Genomic DNA, 15087 nt, shown 5'->3' on the forward strand with positions numbered 1-15087 from the left:
TGGTCATTCTTTTATACCTCCCACACCTCTCCCTGTACCAAAGAAAGTCTTGAGGATAGCAATGTCTACACCATCATTGCAGTCGTCCCTACGCTCTAAAGAGGCTGGAAATGAACACTACAAGAACAAGCGTTACCAAGAAGCTTTATCCTGCTACTCAGAGGCTGTCAAGTCCTGCCCTGAGGAATCCAAAGACGATCGAGTGGTTTTTTTGAAGAACAGATCAGCCTGCTATATTCAGCTAGATCAATATGAAAATGCCCTCAAAGATACTACGTTGGTGCTCGAACAACTGCCCGCTGACGTGAAGACTCTGTACAGGCATGCACAGGCACTAGAATCACTAGAAAGGCTGCCAGAAGCATTTAAGTTCATTAACACACTGATTCGCATTAATCCAAAGAACAAGGAGGCCGAGAATGCTGCTAGGAGACTGACTGCAACGATAAAGAAGCAAGCTGAGGCAAGACAATCAACAGACTATGTAGTCAAAGAGATGTATTCTGTGCTGGAGGACAAGAAATCTACGGACGAGAAGAAAATCAAAGCAGCCAAAAATCTAGCCATTGTGAGCCGTGAAAATGCAGGAGCGGAAGAGATCATAAAATTTGATGGCATTACTAAAATAGTTTCTCTGTTGAAAACAACCACTTCGGAGGTGGTTCATCACTTGTTGCAAACTCTTGTCGGATTGTGCTCCAACGAGGTTCGATCGTCAATTGTTTTAGAAACTCTGTCATTTGAACTGTTGACTTCGATCGTTTGCCGACCTGAGAAGGAGGTGTGTGGGAGTGGTGTGGCCGTGCTAAAGCAAGCTCTCCTTTCATTTACTAATGTCGAGGCTCCTCTGGTGAAAGATGTGGTGGATGTAGCCATCCGTCTGCTGGGACGACAGGAAGTGAGTGCAGATGGCAGGGATCGTGTTCTTGAGCTCATCATCTCCTCTGTCTCTCAAGTGAGTGTTCTACTCTGCAGAGCTTGTAAATGTACAAGTGCCTGTACCAATTTTGATAGGCTAATTTTCTAACTTTGTTACTGTACAAACAACGAAACCAAATGCTATATAGATTTGATATGTTTTTGAAAATGAGATGTTTGAGACTGGCTAAGCAGCTTTGATTGTGCCAAAATAAATGACCATACATGTATAATTGCTTTTTCTGATACCACGAAGTGAACATACTGAGTATCCAAACTTGTTTGATCTCACAATACCCACACACTTGCCTGTATCCTTTACGACACTCTCTAAACTGAATATGATTGATGGTTTAACCACCCTCCCTCTTCTCTCCCCGCACACACTAGAATGGTCTTGGAGCTGTGTTCCTCACAGAAGGAGTGGTTCCTGCTCTCCTGATGTTGGCAGCCTCCACAGCAAACAATCAGTCGGACTTTGAAATCAGCGATGACCTTCGAATGACGATCTCTGTCGCCCTGTCGAAATTGCATGAGAGCCTCGGTCGGAACAAAGAACTAATGGACTTAATGAAAGATACTTGCATTTCTTTTGTGCATTCTCACCTCTCAAAGGACAGCTCACAGTCGAAGGTGGAAGGATTGACAGCTTTGGCCACTCTCCTACAGGGTGCTTTAGAAGTTGGCAACCAAGTGTTTTCAGAGGAATCTGTTTTGGCAGAGATGGTGAAAATGGCGAAATTAGACGATGTCCACTGTCAAGCAATAGCTGCGGAGGCCCTAGCTCTGGCTGCTTCAGATAAGGATAGGTGTCATGGGATAATGCAAGAGGGGTTACCCGTACTCAAAGCGCTCTACTCTTCTCGTGATGAAGGTGTTCGTGTAAGGGCACTCGTGGGCCTGTGCAAGCTCGGCTCTGTTGGTGGGAGCAACGTCAATGCCCGCACCTTGACTGAAGGATCTACTGTGAAACTCGAGAAGGCCTGTCGCAAATTTCTGATACGATCAAAGAAGGGAGACAATCTCAAGAAATGGGCCACTGAAGGATTAGCGTTTCTCAGCCTGGATGCAGACGTAAAGGAGGCACTAGTCGGAGACGAAGACGCTCTGAAATCTCTATTCCAAATTCCGAAAACTCAAGACCAGTCTCTGTTGTATGGGATCGCCACGATATTTGTCAACATGACCAACAGTTACGATAAACCAGAAAAGAACAAAGATCTGGAGGAACTAGGAAAGTTTGCCGGAGAGAACATGCCGAAAGAACATGAATTCGATAGTGAGGAGCATTTAAAGAAAAGAGTTGCCTCTCTCCTAGGACTTGGAATCGTGCCTGCTCTTGTTTCTCTGAGTACTGTCGATAGTAAAGCCTTACACGAACAAGTTTCTCGAGTGCTGCTATCCCTTACGGAAAATCCTGCCCACCGTGGAGTTGTCATTCAGCAGGGTGGGGCCAAGTGTCTGGTTCCTCTAGCAACCAACAGCACAGACAAAGGCAAATTCATTGCTGCTCAAGCTCTGGCCAAGATCGGTATCACCAACGACCCTCGACTCGCATTTCCGGGTCAAAGATCGTTAGAAATCGTGCGTCCCCTCGTGGGCCTATTGAAATCTGATCAAGGTCTTCAACAATTTGAAGCTCTTATGGCACTTACAAACTTGGCCGGTCTCGGTGACGATATCAGGCGACGAATCTACAAAGAGGGGGGATTCCAACACATTGAATCTCTAATGTTTGAAGAGCATGAAATGTTGCGACGAGCGGCTACTGAAGCCATGTGCAATTTGGTCTCACTGCAAGAAGCTCACGATCGCTTTCTCAACGATGATGTGGAGAGGGTGAAGCTACTGACCCTGTTCTCTGGAGAAGATGATCCTGAACTGGCTAAAGCGGCCTCTGGTGCTCTGGCCCAACTGTCTCAGGATCCAAAGATCTGCACCAAAATAATGGCCGTCAAATCAGCGAAAGCTATCTTGAAAGAGCTGATAGTGAGCGACAATCAAGAGGTACAGCACAGGGGAATATTCGTTCTCTCGAATCTGATTGATGCAAGCAAGGAGATAGCGCAGGAGCTGGTACAAGATGACTTCCTGGAGATAATCATGGCGCTCACTCAGACTAAAGGTACATCTGAAAATGTCAAGTCAACAGCACTCAGTGCACTGCAGAAAGCACAAGAATATGGACTGATCAAGCCCAACCCAGAACTAGTGAAATGACAGTATAATTATTGAACAATTGTTTGGCAAAATTAATTTGTATTGATGTTGTAGTTGAAAAAAATGTTTTTTTCATTTAATTTTTTGATGATGTAATTCTGACAGTACTCCCTGTAACAAACAGGCCGGTGCAATAGCGTAAAGCCTTAGTTTATACTAACTTGCAAATTGATGTACATACAGAGGGTTGAGATGTTCGCTTTCTTTAATTGACTTCAATTAGCAAAATTAATAGTGATTTTCAACACAAGTCATAATGGTGTACAACATAGCTATTATATGCAAATGAAAATACTATCTAGAAGCGTCTTTCATGACCCAGAGTCCGTCTCCAATATAGTGTACATTGTCCACGCCCACTCCCTTGTTCACTCGAGATCTGCATGGGTAATCAAGGCATATTAAATTCACAGCATGGATAAGTATAAGTCACTCACATGTCCTCAGTAGACATCTTTGTCAGTCCCACACTAAGGGCATGCTCCTTCCCTTCAGCCATCACTGCCTGGGGGGACATCAGTCAAGAAAACTCACACTGTAAATTAATAGCAACAGAACTATAGGGGGAAAGCTGATAATTTGTACAGCAAGGTAACACTATATAAGAGGATACGACGATGCTGTTGTCAGGTAGGGCAGTGTCCATTCTCGCCCCAGGGGAGGTCAGACCTGGGCACATGATGTTGGCTCCACTCAACACAAACTTGATAGCTCCCTTGTCCACTTGCACATGGGGCAGAATCATTGGGTCTGTATAAGAGAGATACATAAAAACGTACTACTGAGAGAAGGTGTACGCGTTTGTACATACACTTGTGTAGGAGACGGAGCGTGGGAATGTACGGGCCGTCTCTTTGCTTGAAGAACAGCAGCTCGTTCTTTATCACTAGAATCTCTACATGCTCATGACTGTGGATGAGAGTTCGTAAAGGAGTTACCCACATAATAATTACCATTTTAGGATCTGCACTGCTTCTTTTTTGGGTAGAATGTCACTGATAAAATCTTGAATTCCTGGATAGCAGTCCAATAGTTTTGTTCGTATGCCTCTGACCACACTAGATTTGGCCTGGTTGAAGCCAGACACGTCATTACTGGAGTCAAACCTGACAAGAGGAGCACGAGGGCATATTATAGAGAAGCATAATTATACTTACAGGACTTACTTCTTGAACATGATGCTTTATTTACAAATTGCATTTGGAAATGGTCATTAATTTTATAAGTTAAAGTTCACAAATTTGATAATTAGTACAAAATAATGTAATCCCATACAAAGTGAGCAAATACTGTTTACACACACACACACACACACAAAAGTACATGTAACATGAGGTAAAAAACAACAGCTAAACCTGTGAAATAAATAACTCCACATCAAACACACATGAGAGTTTTAACTTAATTATAATAGATTGTCAACCAAGGTTGGTCGCTGCTACACATTCTAATGCTTTCTCTGTATTCCAGCCAAAGCCGGCATGAACGATCATCAGGTAGACGCAAGCAGTGAAGGTGGTGACAATCATCATAGGAAAACCAATTCTGCAGTGGAGAAAAATCACATTTTTGTGGTCTTGTTTAATAGCAACAGATTATAGAAGGAGCGTGTAACTGTACATGGGTTCGTGGATCGTATCTCGCGTGTTTGCTCCTGTTTACAGCAATATTATGGTCTGAACTAGTTCTCACTTGAAGAATCCAAAGAATGTGATCTTGTAGCCACTCTGTTCAGCAATTCCTGCACACACTACGTTTGCCGAGGCTCCAATCAGAGTACCATTACCTGTATGGGTGAGTTAACACACAGAGCTCCTAGAACTGAACATTGCAAAGCCTTTCATGAGAAACGAGTGAAGTATGTCATTAAAACAGCTAATTGAAAGTAAGATGAACACAATTATTATAAACTTCCAAGAAAATGCAAGCCTCAAAAGAATTAATTATGTGGCGTAATAGTAACTACTAGAGGATATAACTATTCTAAACTGTAACAGTAACTGCTAGAAGATAACCGACAAGATACTTCTGGACAGTGATCTCACCTCCTAGACATGCCCCCAAGGCCAGAGCCCAGACAAGTGGGCGTAGCTGTAGACAGACACTACGAGAATTAGCCAGGTCCACAATGACAGGAATCATGGCCGTCGTGAAGGGAATGTTGTCAATGAACGAGGAAGCTATCGCGGACACCCACACAATGACCACCAGTGAGACGAGCATTTGCCACTCGACAGGTACCACCGTGATGACATCCACCATTCTGTCCCCAATGAACCGAATCAGCCCCAGCTCTCCAAGACCCTGGAATGACCAAAGAAACACAATCCTTCTATGCTATTCCTTTTGGTCAAAAACCAATTGCAAGTTAACGTTCATGTTAATTTGGGTAATTTGGATAGTGGGAATACGTACAGAGGTCCCTTATAAAGTACTTCTTTACGTGCTCCCATTTTCCCAACAAAAATCCGGTCTGACTTACCTCCATGAGGATAAAGAGTGCTGCAAAAAAGAGCAGAGTACCCCACTCAATCTTGTGCAGGATGGACTCCATGTCCTGCACATCAGCTAAGAGGAGGAGAACCACAGCTCCAAATATTGCAATCCAACCTGTGAGCAAGTTTGAGTAATATAATACACACACCAGAAACTGGAGCCAATGCAATTAACCTCACCTAACTCTAGCTCGAAGTTTGGCAGTAGATTGGAGATGAAGAACATGATGATAACCACAAAGAGCACAACAGAGGATTTGATGAGCAGTACTCGGTTAGTGATACGATACTTAGACTCAAGCTCTGTCAGATTTTTCTGCCACATGTCCAGTGCCGACTGAGATGTGGTGTCCACCTCCTGTGCCAGCTGGATCCGCACCTCAGCTGCCTTGGCCATTAGAGCGTCTCGTATGGCCCTCTCCTCAAGTGAGACCACATTCATTTGCTGAGCGGTCCTCTCCCAAATGTTCACTTCTCTCTTGAGCTCTGATATGTGTGGTGCGTCTGTGTTCCTGACTCTAATGTATTGACACCTGTGGATTATAGCCAAGAGTCCGTAGGCCACAGCTAGACAGGGAATAATGCCAATCACAAGATGGAGAGTGAACTCAGAGAAGTCTATGCCCTGAGAAGAAGTGAAAATGACTTGTGATGGTGATTTTGCTTCACTATACGTAGTTACACTTACCACTTCTTTGATGAGCTTGTTTGAGACAATAATGACGTTAGGAGGATCACCAATGGCTGTTGCCGTACCTCCTATATTGGAGAACACCACCTCCGCTATGAGAATTGGACGAGGGTCAAGGTTCAACACTTGGCACAACCTATGGAGTGCAAGCAGCCATATCATCGCATCACACAAACACAAATGAAACTTCTATCTACTTCCTTCAATCCACAAACACAACACAAACACAAACACTAGAGGAATACAAACACTAGAGGTTAGAGACTCACCTTATGGAGACTGGTGTAAGCAAGAGGATGGTAGTCACATTGTCCTGGAGGTGTGCATGGCAATCAATTTTTGTATGTAATTACAAAGTTACAGTATAGAGGATTCTCTGGACAGTTCTATAACAGCACCCTCCACTCACCAGGAAGGCTGAGACGATGGCTGCAAAGAAACAGAGAAGAGTGATGAGAGGCCACACCTTCCCACGGGCCAACTTGTACGCCTTCACCGCTGAGTAGTCAAAGAAACCAGTCTGAGCGAAAATGGCCACTAGCGTCATCTGAGTGTAGAGGTGTGCGGGGATGAATGGTAGAATGTGATGAATGGGTGAGAAGACAGTGACAACTACAGTAAGTGTACATTGTGCTTAGCCTACCATTCCAAATAAGAGACATATTGTGTCCAAGTCTATCCACTCAATTACTTCTAGCAGTGTGGGTCTCTGCAGAGGAGGGGGTAGAGAGTGGACAAACGGGTCTTAGCTGTAATAAGCATGCACACCTTGTCGAGCATGGAGAGCACTCCCAGTGTACACGTGCTGCCAATGATAGCTGCCACAGTACGATGGACCACCTGTGAGGGAGGCGGGGTGTGGTTTGGAGATTTCAACAACCTCTTGAAAAACTACTTACATCAAATCCAATGAGCACGTACACAAACACAAGGATAATGCCAGAAATGATCACCTGTGGAGATTGAGACACTCAGTTTAAAATTAAGATTAAAACTCCACTCACTTGAGATGAATCTTCTAGTTTCTCCTTGACCACACTAATTTGAAACTCGACATTGGACATATTGGTTGTGAAGAATGATAGGCTGTAGCTGTAGTGTCATCAACATAGATTAGGCTATTATAAGGTGTATCTATTAAACTCACTTGTGCCTGTCTACATCTTCTATTGTCGTAACTGTCGTAGTGGTAGAAAAGTCGTGATGAGAATGATCAGCATTGAAATGGTCGCCCAGTAGGAAAGAATGACAATTCAAGTCTTCTTCAGTCCTTGTCTTTGTGGGGAGCACACTATAGTTACTTAACACAGGTGATGGAAGCTAGGCACTTACCACAAAGTCTTCACACGAGTAAATTGTTCCATTACCCCCACACATGAATACATAGTTGGAGCAGTTACCAATAGATGCATTCCCCGGTCTAAAACCGTAGTCTATAAATGAGAGGGGTGGGTGATCACATTGTAATTTTTTTAATCAATCCCTTACTTACCAATAAATGGCCCATACAACTCGATTGAGAAAAACTTCCATTCCTCTTTTTGATCATTAAAAACAACAGCTGTGGGAAAAAGAGTGACGGTTAGCACTGTTTTTGCTTTTTGGAGCCTGCCCTTCTGCAAGTAATTAATACATTAACAAAGCATTCCACTTTACTCAGTTTATAGAGTCTACTGTTCAGTGAATAAGTCATTCTATAGGCCACAATGGCTTCTCACATGTGTGATGACACGGGACAACTCTATGCTCTCTATCAAGCACCTTGTTATTACATTGGTGATTACAGAATGGTGTATAGATGATTACCTCGAGGAGCGTCACTTTTAACATTGACAAAGTACTTATCCTCTTCGTGCTCGTCGTTGATGGAGAAGAGAATCTGTGCAAAGAGTAAAATTGACTCGAGGGAGCCGACTAATTTGCTAGACTGGAGCTCATAGGTACATAATTATAATCTATTGTCACACTTACCACAGATCCGATCACAAACACAGTGAGGAAGGTAATTTTGGATATCGTCCACCTACAAACAAATTAAGTAATCGTCCGTACAACAAAATGTCCTCCTACTCACCATTGCTTCAGTCTCAGCCATTTACTGGAGTCCCTCTTCTTGCTAGGGGGAGGAGCTGCTTTCTCGTATTCATTCATCTTCACAACCATGCTCGTCTCCGCTTGAGCTTCCGCTTCCTTCCCATTCTTATCATCTAGGAGGGGGGTGGTCTCCTTATAGCTGAGACCCAGTGACTGTTGATGCCTCCGGCTGGCTGCTAGCCTAGCTCTTGAGCTCGGTAGATTCTCATCACAAGTGTCTGAGAAGACAGTGGTATCCTCCAGTCTCTCTCTCTCTCTAGCTCTTTTGGACAGTTCAGAGTCAGACACAAGCTCTAGTGGGTCACCTTGACCACGGTCACCCCTAGCCTTCCTCCGTCTCCTCCGGTCCGAGCGCTTATAGTCTAACAACTGTACGCTGTCACTGTCCATGCTGCAAGATTGAGCTCCTCCTGACTTTGAAACCAATGCTCACAGACACACTAGCACTATCATGTGGTGTCAGCGGTGGCTCTGATGTGGTATATATATCTGTGTTCAGCAATCTGTGTGCGCGCAAGAACAAGACAGAGCATCAAAACATCATGTGACAGAATAGTAGCCAGGACATCCTTGAACGAGCCCCTCCCCCAAACTAGATAATGTTTGTGGTTTTCTTTTCTGCATAATTGCCTTGAGCAAAAAATATTGGAGAGCTGTTTAATCTAGCTCGAATTTATGCACGTTTTGCTTTTCGTAGCCAGCCTAGAACTATGAGTGCAACTGCGTCACCTACGAAACAGCACAGATCGAGATTTGGATCAACCAACTCTCTGGTCCCGTTTGATCGGCCGAGTAGCGCTGGAGACGTTGGTAAACTGAAAAAAGGGAAGAAAGAGAGCCCTAAAATTCTGGGCAAACTCGGCGGCTTCATCAAGAACAGGAAAACCAAGAACAAGGAGGAGGGAATTGTCCATGCGAGGCCTCGATGTTTTATAAGTCCGCCATCAGATCGACATTCAGAGAGCCCTGAGCCAAGTGCTGTTGCAAGATCAACTTCTTTAGGAAATAAGCACAATCCTTTCAAAGTCTCTAGCCTTAAGAAGAAGGAGGAGATAAAGGCTGGAGGACCAATGTGGAGCCATAAGGTAGGTACTGTGCAGTCACTATTGGTACTAGGTTTACTACCAGTAGCAAAATAGTGTCAGCTAGCTTGAGATAAAAACAGATGCATATTTTAATAAAGCAGTGTATAGTATTAAGCATCTGTTCACAGCAAATAATGATCGTCGTCCTGTTTGTACTATTTTTATAGCATCACACGTACGTACACAGTAATTACATAAATCATGCATCATCTGTAGCTAGCTAGCTAGCTGTACTGTACGTACATGTTCGTGCGGTTGTGCTCCAATGGGTACATACAGTGTCATGCTTTTGTTGTCTGTTATCATGGGCCAGATTTGGATTTCCTTTCGAGTTTGTTTCTAAACAACTCCTTTGAGGATGAGAACCAGTATTTTAAGGGTGCATTTAGGTTGCTTTGTCTGTTCAGTTGCAGCTCTGTGATGTTCTATGACTAATCATCATACCAATGTCATAATTGTTTGTCAACCTTAAGCAGGCTTCTTCTCTTTGATCTTCTGTTTAATCGCTATGGCTACCCGTCCCCATTCAGGGTCGTCTGGAATGGGAGTCTGACTCTGGTAGACAGCTGACACTCACGGACGTTGAGATCAACGAACTCTCCAAAATCGAGACGGACAGTTTGCAAAGACAAGCTGTGAATGCCCTCCAGGCAATGGACATTCCAGTGTCTCACGGGCTGCTGAAAGGTGATTGGACGTCTGTTACAGATATCAGTGGTTGATAGTGTATTTTTCCTTTTCCTTGTGCAGGGGCTCGAGGGAAGGTGCAAGCTAGATCGTTCAACACCTTTAACAGAAAAAAAGTAATTGGCAATGAAAAACAAGGTAAGCCAATCTCTCCCACATTCTCTCTATGTTTGGTTAATCGTGTTAATTGTCTTAGACCGGCAGGCTATGGGAGGGGAGAGTGGAGTATTTGGTCAACCTCTCACCTCTGTACTCTCCAAGGATCCCCTCCGCCCCACGTCTGGTACAAGCACTCCCGTCACTCCTAACGGCACGCTCTCTCGCAGTCTACACCACCCCCCTTCCCTCTCTCCCACCTCTATGACATCTTTGACATCTCCGGACACCTCCTTGTTTGACGATGGTAATGCCACGGCCATGCTCCTCGAAGCTCTCTCTATCAACAGCACTCCCTCTCCGCGTGCTAGACGTCGTCAGTCACTGTGTCCAGCTGACAGACAGGTGCCCTCCATCGTGACAAAAGCCATTGAATATTTGGACACCAAGGGAGTCAAAATGGAGGGTCTGTTTAGAATATCTGGAGCTAAATCGAGAATTAAAGAGGTAATTGCTCGGTGTGTTTGTCATTTTTGAAAGGCTTGAATGTTTTCACAAGTGATTTGGGGATTATAAAGACAGTTGTGCTGAAAGAGCTGATAGTTTGTTAACAATTATACTGTTGAAACACTAAGTGATACCCTATCTATGACAGTTGGTGTAAAATTGAGGGCAGTCAAGTTTGCTATAGGCTAATGCATAGGAACCTAACTGTTTGTTTAGTTGAGGAAGTTTATATACCGTAAAGGAGCAAAGATAAACAAGTAAAATCGTGTTATAGGTATATCTCGTGTACTGCGATTGTGTACATATTATTGTAGTGAAACAGATTATCATTGGATACAATATATAATTACTGGTAAATCCTGATGGTGTTAGGTTTCATTAAGAGCTAGCAAAGCGCTTGTTGTGTTGCTAGGACAATCTTTGGAGCTCTGCCAAACAACAGTAGTGCCATTTCCTTTCCCTGGCTATAATTATTTGCTCTTCTATTAGCTGCTAATGTGGTGCCTTTTGGGTGGTGTGTGTACTTGGAATTCCTGGCTTGTTGGCACTACTACTGTTGTATTATAGCTGTGTGGACATGTGGTCGCCCTATTCTGTGTAATCTCATTTGATTGTATTTGTAGGTATGTGTGAATACCTCATTTGCTGCGTGGACAATGCCTCACCAATATTCATTCACCGTAAAACCTGTTTATGCGTACATTGAGTAATTGAGTAACTTGTCATTTTCCTGTTCTCAGATTCGACAAATGTTTGATTCTGGCCAAGATGTTGAGCTTACTGATGACATGAACCCTCATGATGTGGCCTGTCTACTAAAGGAGTTTTTCAGAAGCCTTCCAGAGCCTCTAATGACCAGAGACCTCTATCACCCATTCTTGGCCACAAGGAGTAAGCCCCTTTAATTTCGTGTTTTAATATACCCACACATTTTGGGTATGTTTGCTGGACAAAGTATACTCTCTAGCTGTTTACATGCATCCTCATTGTTCTCGTGTGTTGTGTGTGTAGTTCATCGTGAGCCTTCTGTAGTGCTAACTGTCAATACTCATAGACATAGCTGGTACCATCAAATTAACTTGAATACATACAAGAGCTACACTGATGACATTGTGCTCTTCATTTCAGATTGTCTGTTAGACAAAGCTGGTATTACTGAGGTTCTGAGTATATATATATATATACACTGTATACATTCTTAGCACTTCCTGCCTTGTGTGTTGCACTAGCCACAACTCATATCACTGACTCCAGCAGCCCACTAAAGCAGGCCTCTTATCTCACTCTCTGCACACCAATGTGTTGTTGTGTTGTCTTGTTCAACCAAAACACGTTGCAAAGCACTCACCCACATAGAACATATGCTAACATACTTCATAATTATTCACGTGCTCTTTGACCTTCTAGATCTCCACTAGGATTGCCTTTTTGTTGTGCCAGTTGCCATAACTTAGTCTACCTATAGTGTTCAATTTCGTAACTTAAACAATCATACTGTAGCTCTTCTATTACATGCATGCATGCACATTCATGTATTATATAACGAGTCAAGTCCATTAATTGCCTTAGGAAAGCAGAGGCGATGGAACTTGTATTTTATTTCATTCAGAAAATAGCTAGCTATCTTTGAGCTTGTATTCATTTCATTGTCTACTTTTCTTTTCCAGAGCTGTCCAACCCTGCCCAGAGGCGTGATGCCCTGAGGCACCTCTGTGTCCTACTACCGCACGCTAACAGGGACACTCTTCAAGAGCTCCTCCGATTCCTCTCCAGAGTGGCCCTTCATTCCAACGGCATCATCCTCATCGATGGCACAGAGGTGGGTGGGTGGACAGAACAGCTGAGGGTGGTGTTATTGATTGAGGGTTTATTGTGTGTGGGTGCATGTGGGCGTTTCTAGTTATTCATGAGGTGATTCAATGGCTGCCTTACTGAGCGTGCTGTGTACAACACTTATTGGCACCCAACCAGAGCATGAGTTAATTGTGACCTACCATTAAGTAAACTATAAGGTAGGGTGACATCTGTAAGTTCAGCTTATACAAGGGTCCATATGGTGTAGGAAATGCATAGTTGCATGCTGTGTACACTGTGTACTTTGGCACTACACTAATTGACATCTGTGAAGTCACTACAAGCATTCTTGAGGTAACCACGGCCACTTGCCCATTGATGCGCTCAATGGCCTAGCTAAATGACATAGCTCCCTCCCCCCCACTCTACTGTACTCTACTCTGTCTACGTAGCCCTTAGTTTGTACTCATTCCAATTAACCTCTCACACACCACACACACACTATAGGAAACTGGGAACCTTATGACAGAGAGTAATCTAGCCATGATTATTGGGCCCAACATCTTGCATAAAGAGGTCAAGGTAAGGAGAAGAAAGCACATGCTGCTTGTTGAATAAAGCACATGCTGCTTGTTAAGCACATGCCGCTCCGTTAGGGAATTAAGATATCACATTCCTAGATACCCACAAACAAAGTGCATGTGATAAGATAACAGAACTGCATATTGTCATAACAATGGGTGCATAAGCTGTATCTAATGGAACACCTGTTGCTTTTGCCCATACAGCGCAAGGGGGATAATCTGCTCCAGAAACACGAACAAGAGGAGTTGCAGAGTGTGTGCCAAGTCATGGAGGATCTTATAAGAATGCAGAACACTATATTCACTGTAAGTATATATAGGATTACCTAATAGGATAACTGTGCGTGTTATAATCTCATGGGCTAGTGTAAACATTTACTATCACAGCATGTACAGACCAAACACGTTTATATATACTTTCACATACACACACACACACACACACACACACACACACACACACACACACACACACACACACACACACACACTGCAGATTCCGGCCCAACTCTACGATATTGCGCTACGACAGCTGGCCATCAGCGATCCTGATGCTCTGGACCAGATTATGAAGCGACGGTGCTTTCAACAAGGGTAAGTAAAATTGCACGTTTGCTTTTAATGCTTTGGTGCTTCCTAACAACTTAATGGTTTTGTATAGGCTGCTAACAACAATATTTTATACTCTGCCTGTAGGATTATGGAAATTTCGCATATTATTATTATTATAAGCACATGACATGAACTACAAGTGACTACCTCTCTCTCTCTCTGCCACACACGTGTATTACAGACTCATTCTCAATGAATCCCCTGATGGCACTCTACCACATCATTCCCTCCGAAAGATATCCATTAACAGCAATACAAGTTCCGTTATCACTGTCGACGACTCTGACTTCACGTGGCGACGAAGCCGAAGCCTCTCAGACACTCAGAAATGCCTCGATGATGCTATCAAGAATCTGGAGCAAGAAATTGCCGATGACTTGAACCATTATCAGACCACTCTCGATGGAGACAGCACTGATTCAGCTGTTGGAGAAATGAGCTCACCCGTACAGTCAACTTCCGAGCCCTCCACGCTCAATCGAAAGAGAGATATGTTTATGAGTCGCGACTCGGCTTTTTCCAATAACTCCTCTCCCACTAACTCGAGCGAGGGCATGAACAACTCAGACATTCTCTCTATGGAGTCCGACTCACCTTTTCCCATGTACAGCCACACTCGTATGTCTAGTGGTATCAGTGGGATCAGTGGTAGAGACAGTCCCGAGCCAGCCTCTAGTCCCCAGCTGGGCAAGAAAGGCACATTATGTGGAATGGATGCCACATCAATGCCCTCGTTGAATGGGAAAATGTGTCATAGTACTCTTTCGAACACCAAGTCCAACGATGAGAATGGAAGGAAGGTCAACACTATGCCTTCTCCGCACATAGCCAAGAGAAATCATGTACGGAGGATAAAAGACGTTCCACGTGTACGTTACTCACCCCACCATTCACCAATCTCGAGCAGCAATAAGGAATTCAAATTTCACTCGGAAACACAGCTTCACATTCTCTCCTGTGACCACACCCCCACCGATTCATCCACTGAAATATCAACGTCTCCATCGCGATTCTCTCTCGATTGCGATAACTACCACAACCATACGGAAGGGACTGTTATCTGAGACACTCTATAGTGTGTGTGTGTGTGTGTGTACTCTTGTTATTTGACATTATTTGCTATTGTACGGATTGTTTTGTGTGTATATATTTTATAGTTTTTTGTGTGTCTTTTATTTATGTTTGATTTTACAGTACCACCCATTTAATTATATTCATGCATTGAAGTCGTCAAATTAAACATACGCATGTTCTCTCTCTGGGGATTTGCTAATGTCAATTAACACATTATAGTGGTATCATAT

At 43.6% G+C, this 15087-nt stretch overlaps 4 protein-coding genes across 4 annotated transcripts; 2 read left to right on the forward strand and 2 right to left on the reverse strand.

Annotated features, from left to right (window-relative positions):
• Position 1: 1 nt before the first annotated feature.
• Positions 2 to 3218, forward strand: LOC135350215 (protein unc-45 homolog B-like). The gene is made up of 2 exons (XM_064548948.1): positions 2 to 955; positions 1309 to 3218. The coding sequence occupies exons 1-2, from the start codon at positions 62 to 64 to the stop codon at positions 3136 to 3138; spliced, it is 2724 nt and encodes a 907-aa protein (XP_064405018.1). The 5' UTR covers positions 2 to 61; the 3' UTR covers positions 3139 to 3218.
• Positions 3219 to 3333: 115 nt separating this feature from the next.
• LOC135350268 (malignant T-cell-amplified sequence 1-like) lies at positions 3334 to 4375 on the reverse strand. The gene is made up of 6 exons (XM_064549010.1): positions 4305 to 4375; positions 4092 to 4244; positions 3950 to 4047; positions 3752 to 3888; positions 3576 to 3643; positions 3334 to 3517 (listed from the first exon to the last, which is right to left on the reverse strand). The coding sequence occupies exons 1-6, from the start codon at positions 4313 to 4315 to the stop codon at positions 3433 to 3435; spliced, it is 552 nt and encodes a 183-aa protein (XP_064405080.1). The 5' UTR covers positions 4316 to 4375; the 3' UTR covers positions 3334 to 3432.
• Positions 4365 to 8955, reverse strand: LOC135350221 (P protein-like). Its single transcript, XM_064548956.1, has 18 exons — positions 8399 to 8955; positions 8296 to 8347; positions 8131 to 8203; positions 7817 to 7885; positions 7657 to 7757; positions 7472 to 7599; positions 7329 to 7416; positions 7224 to 7277; positions 7093 to 7164; positions 6968 to 7033; positions 6734 to 6871; positions 6594 to 6637; positions 6322 to 6460; positions 5814 to 6258; positions 5621 to 5748; positions 5184 to 5442; positions 4831 to 4924; positions 4365 to 4683 (listed from the first exon to the last, which is right to left on the reverse strand). The coding sequence occupies exons 1-18, from the start codon at positions 8806 to 8808 to the stop codon at positions 4557 to 4559; spliced, it is 2487 nt and encodes an 828-aa protein (XP_064405026.1). The 5' UTR covers positions 8809 to 8955; the 3' UTR covers positions 4365 to 4556.
• A 76-nt stretch (positions 8956 to 9031) lies between these two features.
• LOC135350222 (SLIT-ROBO Rho GTPase-activating protein 2-like) lies at positions 9032 to 15009 on the forward strand. The gene is made up of 10 exons (XM_064548957.1): positions 9032 to 9503; positions 10034 to 10190; positions 10254 to 10328; positions 10387 to 10793; positions 11534 to 11684; positions 12461 to 12612; positions 13095 to 13169; positions 13376 to 13477; positions 13668 to 13765; positions 13965 to 15009. Exons 1-10 carry the CDS (start codon positions 9129 to 9131, stop codon positions 14845 to 14847), a joined length of 2475 nt encoding a protein of 824 aa, XP_064405027.1. The 5' UTR covers positions 9032 to 9128; the 3' UTR covers positions 14848 to 15009.
• The last annotated feature ends 78 nt before the right edge of the window (positions 15010 to 15087 follow it).

This window comes from Halichondria panicea, chromosome 16 (genome assembly GCF_963675165.1).
Source record: "Halichondria panicea chromosome 16, odHalPani1.1, whole genome shotgun sequence".
Lineage (NCBI taxonomy): Eukaryota > Metazoa > Porifera > Demospongiae > Suberitida > Halichondriidae > Halichondria > Halichondria panicea.

Coding starts and splice junctions, on each gene's coding strand:
- LOC135350215 (XM_064548948.1), top strand. CDS start 62: ATGTCTACACCATCATTGCAGTCGTCCCTACGCTCTAAAGAGGCTGGA. Junction 956..1,308: donor TCATCTCCTCTGTCTCTCAA/GTGAGTGTTCTA, acceptor CGCACACACTAG/AATGGTCTTGGAGCTGTGTT.
- LOC135350268 (XM_064549010.1), bottom strand. Junction 3,644..3,751: donor TACCTGACAACAGCATCGTC/GTATCCTCTTAT, acceptor ATGTCCCCCCAG/GCAGTGATGGCTGAAGGGAA. Junction 3,518..3,575: donor AAGATGTCTACTGAGGACAT/GTGAGTGACTTA, acceptor TTACCCATGCAG/ATCTCGAGTGAACAAGGGAG.
- LOC135350221 (XM_064548956.1), bottom strand. CDS start 8,808: ATGGACAGTGACAGCGTACAGTTGTTAGACTATAAGCGCTCGGACCGG. Junction 7,886..8,130: donor TAAAAGTGACGCTCCTCGAG/GTAATCATCTAT, acceptor TTTTTCCCACAG/CTGTTGTTTTTAATGATCAA. Junction 4,684..4,830: donor ACATTCTTTGGATTCTTCAA/GTGAGAACTAGT, acceptor TCTCCACTGCAG/AATTGGTTTTCCTATGATGA.
- LOC135350222 (XM_064548957.1), top strand. CDS start 9,129: ATGAGTGCAACTGCGTCACCTACGAAACAGCACAGATCGAGATTTGGA. Junction 10,191..10,253: donor GTCTCACGGGCTGCTGAAAG/GTGATTGGACGT, acceptor TTCCTTGTGCAG/GGGCTCGAGGGAAGGTGCAA. Junction 13,766..13,964: donor CGACGGTGCTTTCAACAAGG/GTAAGTAAAATT, acceptor CGTGTATTACAG/ACTCATTCTCAATGAATCCC.